General features: G+C 29.2%; 2 protein-coding genes across 2 annotated transcripts; both read right to left on the bottom strand.

The window, feature by feature from the left end:
* Window positions 1-584: 584 nt before the first annotated feature.
* On the bottom strand, window positions 585-2,166 carry LOC127138712 (protein SMALL AUXIN UP-REGULATED RNA 12). Its single transcript, XM_051065211.1, has 3 exons — window positions 1,923-2,166; window positions 1,282-1,765; window positions 585-893 (listed from the first exon to the last, which is right to left on the bottom strand). Exons 2-3 carry the CDS (start codon window positions 1,712-1,714, stop codon window positions 880-882), a joined length of 447 nt encoding a protein of 148 aa, XP_050921168.1. The 5' UTR covers window positions 1,715-1,765; window positions 1,923-2,166; the 3' UTR covers window positions 585-879.
* A 2,816-nt stretch (window positions 2,167-4,982) lies between these two features.
* Window positions 4,983-5,631, bottom strand: LOC127138713 (uncharacterized). Its single transcript, XM_051065212.1, has 2 exons — window positions 5,420-5,631; window positions 4,983-5,310 (listed from the first exon to the last, which is right to left on the bottom strand). Exons 1-2 carry the CDS (start codon window positions 5,554-5,556, stop codon window positions 5,181-5,183), a joined length of 267 nt encoding a protein of 88 aa, XP_050921169.1. The 5' UTR covers window positions 5,557-5,631; the 3' UTR covers window positions 4,983-5,180.
* Between the last annotated feature and the right edge of the window lie 580 nt (window positions 5,632-6,211).

Genomic DNA, 6,211 nt, shown 5'->3' with positions numbered 1-6,211 from the left:
GTCAAAGGTTCAAGAATGCAAAATAGAATAATTCTCACAAATAGTGAGGGGGAGTGAATTAGACTAGGAGAGGACAAAAGTGGTGTCAATTTCTCGTAACCCTTATCTCCTTAATTTTATAATTTTGTATAAATAATCAGTGATTCTTTGCAAAAAGAAAAAAAAAATAGTTTATATAGTTTGTTTTATGTATTATGCAATCAACTTAGCAATTTGTATATTCTATCCTATAGTCCACCTCTCAATTAAACAATTTTAAATGAAACTTTTTTTCATAAAAATAAAACCATGAAACTCTATCTCTTCACCCTTCTAAATTTAGTAAAGCCTATTGTATAACAGCTTTAAAAAAAAAAACTAAGTTTCCATGTGCACATATTCGATGCAGAGAACAAAGGATGCTTTTATTATCAGAACATGAAGAACACTTTAACTATTATTTACTTCAATAATAAATTATCATATGGTCTGAATAGATCAGAGACAGCTCAAAACGAGATTTGATTGAAGATTATGTCACAAAAGCACATGTCACATTTTACATAACAATTATTTTATCAAGAGTAAAGAAGCAACTTCTGCTACATGAAAATTAGTCTTCAGTTTATATCATTTGAATATGTAAACAGAATTTAGAAGGTAAAGTACAAGGATTAGGAATGAAGGACAATATTAATGGGTACAGTTCTTAAATATCATAGCATAAAATGTATCAATGAATTTTTGTATAGGAAATAAATAATATTTCTAATTTTTTTTTGTATCAATGAAATTAAATAAATAAATGATAGAATCAAGGGAAACTTTGTTCACACTTGAAACCAGCACTGTGCTTTCCACCTCTATAAAATCAGATTAGTTTATTCACTCTTCCACAGCTCATGTGTTTCCAGCTGCAAATTTATAAATAGTCCAATAATTAGTAAAAAAAACTACTAATGCAAAAGATAATAAAAAGCTACGATTTGCTACAAAATACTCTAATAATTAGCCTTGATATTTTGGCGGAATCAAGACTAAAAGAGGCAATGCAATACCTAAGATCGGCTGCAAGGCCGACTTTAGCACAAAATCCAAAATTTTGTCATAGTTAAACAGAACATCATTACATATTTTTTATGATTAAATCGTAGTTAAATAGATTAAACCCGAAATATATGGTGATCTGGTGATAAATAATCATGACAAATTTTCGGTCTTTATGTGGTGATCCGTCTTGCACGTCTCCAGCTATGTAAATACCTATACATGAAATGATATTTAGTAAAGTAATTAACTTACCTGAGTTGTTGTCATCATGTTGAAACTGGGTATTCTCCATGCAATTGAGAAGGTATTTAAAAGTCTCAATTTCACAAGGAATTGTAAGTCCACCACTCTGATCAAAACCAAATTCATCAGCAGCTTTTTCCAACAACATTTTGAAAAGAGAGTGACTAAGGTAACTTGTTGGAATGATGAACCTCCTAAGCTCCCGGCCAACATAAACAGCTAAGTACCCTTTGGGAACATCATGTGGTCCTTTAGGACTATTGCAGCTATCTTCATCAGAATCACAGAACATTAAACTGTTTAGCCTCTTGTTAATCATCGGTGATATGCCAACATTATTCGCAACGGAATGTTCGTCGTCGCACTCTTTAGAACCCGTTTGCCACTTTTGAAATATTTCCTTCAGTTTGGCAGTTAATTTCGAGACTCCGGCATCGTCCATTGATGACAAAATGCTTGAAATCTTCGGAAACTGAAGTTAAGATCTATCGATCTGTTTAAGATTTCGATAATAACAAAGTGATCATGATAGATCCATGAATATAAGGCGAAGAAAAAACAATGTGCAAACAATAGCGGAAAACAACGTTACGTGAATGATGAGGAATTACAAAGTTAATAACAAAAGGAGAAGAGATTGATATACATACCTGAAGAGAAGAGAAGACAATGAGATCGAAAACAAAGATTTTTTCGATGATGTTTTGTTGAATAATGTAACGCGGAAATATAGAAGTTCTGTATTTTTTTTCAGTTTAGTCTCTTGAACAAATCTAACAGTTGTTTAGAGTCTTTACCTTACCATTATCATTTATCAACTCTATATACTTGCACGACACGAGTGCGATAGGTTTTTTTTAATAAGCAAGTGAGATAGATACTTGAAATTCTTCAAAATGAAACACTCCGTTTCAATTTAAAACTATTCTCACCCTCTCGTAGAGGTCATATTTCATATTTTTATTTATCTTAAATTATTTATTTATTTTAAATATTAATATAATATTTATTATTTCTTTAAAAAAAATTATTCTTATTTATTTATATTTTAAATCATGTAATTATTTCACTAAAACTATCATTGAAATATAATAATATAGTTATTTTAATAAATAATATTTATTTTATCATTAAAATCAATATAATTAATTATTATCTTAAAAAATGTAAAAATTAAAAATAAAATAAAAACACTTATTGTGAGGCAGCATATTTTCTTATGGTATATTTTATTCTTCTTTTAAAAAGTTGGTAGTATAATTAATATGTTCATTGAAGAAAAAACAAAAAAAATCATTTATTGAAAAAAGTATTGAAATTAAATTATAAATAAAAAAATAAAATGACTTTTAGATTAATTTATAAATAATAGAGAATATATAAAAATTTAGCTTAATTTATAGATAAAATAATTAAAAATACATTAGTTAATAGAAAATAAAAAATAAAATAAAAAATATGATACAAAAAATTAAATTAGTTAATAATTTAATATTATATTAAAAATAAAATAAAATATTTAACCAAATATAAATTGATTAAGACACATATAGATTTCTTATTGAAATCACCATTAAAGTAAATTGATTTAGATTGCTGAAATATTATTTAAATGCAATTTAGCAATTTAATTGTTACGAATATTAGTCATTTGGTACTCACAATGTCTCATTCTCCAACGTGACACACGAACAAAAGTTTAAGTTCAACGAATACACATCTTTTGCAGATTTGAAATACGAATCCATAATCTCCTACCTTATGTAAGGCAATCGAAAATCGAGTACTATTCACCATTGAGAACAAATGGAAGATTGAGTCTAGCAACTTTGAGCTCAAAACGGATATAGATGTAAGGGTTATGTGGAATACACTTTTCATTTTGAAACAAAAATTTCGTTCGAATTGGAAGCGACGATATCAAGATCGATTGAAGATATTGTGAAGATTCTGAAACGTTCATCTGGATATTAAAGTGTAATGAAGCATTTTATATTGAAATCATATATGTAATATTTATTTTATGTTATAAATGTTAATTTTATTTTGTCAAATTTAATTCCTTATTGCTGCGCATACATTATGAAAATGCATCAACATACAAATTTTGAGTTACATCTCCGGTATAAAAAAAATCCAAATAACAAGATGTCACTCAGAATGACTTACATGTGTGTTGAATACTTCCGTAAATAAATTTCTAAAATTTAAAGGACATTTTAGTATTTTCACATAATGTCTAAATATATGGTGCATTAAAAAATTATCATACAAAAGACACCATAACAATTAAAAGTGTTATGTACTACAAAGTTGTTCAATATGATTAAATTTAGAATTGGATAATAACATTTTTCATTGAGTGCTTTTTTTTTTCTTAATACATGTTTTAGTCTCTTAATTTAATTTAATATTTTACTTTAGTCCCTTAATTAAAGAACCTTAAAAATCAACCATTTAACTTGACTTTCGTTATCCTATTTATAGGAAGACCATTAATACAAATCTGACTCAGTATTTAAAAACTGATAAACCCTTATAATTTAAAAACTGATAAATCATCATAATTTAAAAAGGATATAACATAGTCAAGAGACTAACTTTTAACGGTTTCTTAGAACATTAAATTAAATTAAATTAAGGAACTTATTGACTAATTATATCTTTTTTTTCCTCTCAAATTAATAATTTTGACCGATGCGTGATTACTAAACCTGAACTTGATGGATTACTCCGGCTCTTCCTGCCACAACTTAAAATTGTGCCGGTGTTGGTTGTGCCGAAACCACGCCTAAACTTAAGGGAGTTTATTAGGCTCCTCCTGCCACAACTCGGAATTTTGTTGTTAATATGTGCTGAAACCAAGCTAATAGTACTTCAACGTGTGGGTACAATACAAAGAATGCAGCTATCTCAGTATTGTAGCTTCACAAAAAGTTAAATAAATAAGCATTTTTTTAGTACAGAGCTTAGTCATGATCATTGAGCTCCTCTGTATGACAGATCAAGAGATCATGGTGGAATTTCGACAGGCTACAATTGCTTGCCAACAAACTACTTGAATGAAAGGAGGGAGAAATAAGAATTAGATACCATGGAAATGGTATGACAGGAACATGTCTATACTGAAGTTGTACATCTAATTGAGCTGTAAAATACAGTTCAGTACAACATACCAAAGTTTTCTGCAAACTTATCTTTAAAGCAGTGCATTTTCCTGCATTTGTCGCAATTGCAGGCAATCCCCATTTTGATAGAAAGGCCTGTGATCTATATGACTGCATCAAATGCAGGAAATCGACTGCAGGCATGGTAATAATCCTCTTCTAAAAGTTCATCACAGATGATATTAAAAGCAAAAGCAAAAGCAAATGTGTTATTGACTAAGAATGACTAAGAACAGCATGATCACATATAAGTAACAGCAAGTGAAATAAACTGAGGAGGTTAAAAAACTGTAAAATCAGTTTCAGTAGAAACTAAAAATTAACAAACACATTATTTCACAGATTAATCAAGATTCATGTCCTATGATAAAACTTGTGCCATCAGCTGGCATATGAAGCACGGACACACACAAACAAGGACACCAGACATGACACCTGCACATCAATAACGGAAATAATTTGAAGGAAAAAATGAACAAATTAATTGTAATCATGGAAACACGTCATTTTTCAAAGGAGTCAATTCTATAAACCTGTTCGAAATCACGAAGAACGAAACTAGTTAAGTGTGAAATTCAAAACCATAACAAATTCTGTATCAAGGAACAATCATAATCAGTAAGTATCTCTAAGAATTGAGCAAAATTGAATTTTTTTCTCAAGCTAGGATTTCTACAAAACAAAACCCTAACAAAATCAGTAACTGTAATCACCACAAAAAAGTGAAATCAAAAGTTTGTTTCAGCTAAGCTTCTTGAGAATTTTGGAAGCCCAACGCTTAACACGTCCTCTGAGAGTGTAACCAAAAACAACTCCACCAACAAAGAAAATTGCACAAAGCTTAGAGCAAGTCCAGTAAGAGAGAACTTGTCTGCAACAAAAAACACACAATCGATTATTCCAAGTCAAAACCTAGTGAATCCACAAAGAAAATAATGAGAAAATTAGCATTGATAAGAAGAAGAAAGAGAGGGACATACCTGGATGATCTGGTGGCCAAGACATGGGATGAATTGTAAGGAGGTGTTACTCCGATGCCGCCGTTAAGATCTAAGCTCGACGGCGATGTTTTGTGGTCGCCGGAAAACTTGACGGCGGTTCTTACAGCACCATTCATTGCTACGAACTACAATGACGAAATAATGCTGCGATTTCACATCCTTTATTTCTTTTTGTTGTGTTTATTTTTTTCTCTGTATATTTCTAATCAAAACGACGCAGTATAACAATTACTAAAAAAATTAGGGCAAAATACCTATTTTACCCGCAGTTTATTATTTGAATGGCCAAAGGTTTAGGCCTTCATCTTTTAAGGTGTCCAGAATTTTTGTTCATATGAATATTTATATAAATTTTTGTATTTTTAGATTTAAAAGATGAAGTGTTCGCGAACTTTTCCAATTATCAAACGAACATAGATTTTATAGATTTTAAACTCGCATCCTCAATCATATCCATCCTACTCCATCTTCTTTTTTCTTTTGAATTTTTACGAGACAGACGTCAGTTTGTCACTCCTACAAAAATGCTATATGTTGTGTTTTAATGTGGTTATTATGTTATTTTTTTGAAAATCTACTCTATAGTTAATAAGTGCTTCATAATGAATGAAAAGAAAAATAGTTTTAAAATATAATTATTTTCAATTTTTTAAATAGTGAGATTATAATAATGTAATAAAACAATTATCTTTTATATATAATTTTTTGTTATAATAAAAAAACTATTAAATTATTCAATAGTAGATGAACTTAATATATATATATATATAT

The sequence above is a fragment of the Lathyrus oleraceus genome, chromosome 4 (assembly GCF_024323335.1).
Source record: "Lathyrus oleraceus cultivar Zhongwan6 chromosome 4, CAAS_Psat_ZW6_1.0, whole genome shotgun sequence".
NCBI classification, from domain to species: Eukaryota; Viridiplantae; Streptophyta; class Magnoliopsida; order Fabales; family Fabaceae; genus Lathyrus; species Lathyrus oleraceus.
Note: the sequence above shows the minus strand (reverse complement) of the source record. Positions and strands in the feature narration are given on the sequence as shown.

Excerpts from the sequence above, each read along its gene's own strand:
- LOC127138712 (XM_051065211.1), bottom strand. The coding sequence starts at position 1,714 with ATGGACGATGCCGGAGTCTCGAAATTAACTGCCAAACTGAAGGAAATA.
- LOC127138713 (XM_051065212.1), bottom strand. The coding sequence starts at position 5,556 with ATGAATGGTGCTGTAAGAACCGCCGTCAAGTTTTCCGGCGACCACAAA. Across the intron at positions 5,311-5,419 it reads TTGGCCACCAGATCATCCAG|ACAAGTTCTCTCTTACTGGA; the intron begins GTATGTCCCTCT and ends TTTTTGTTGCAG.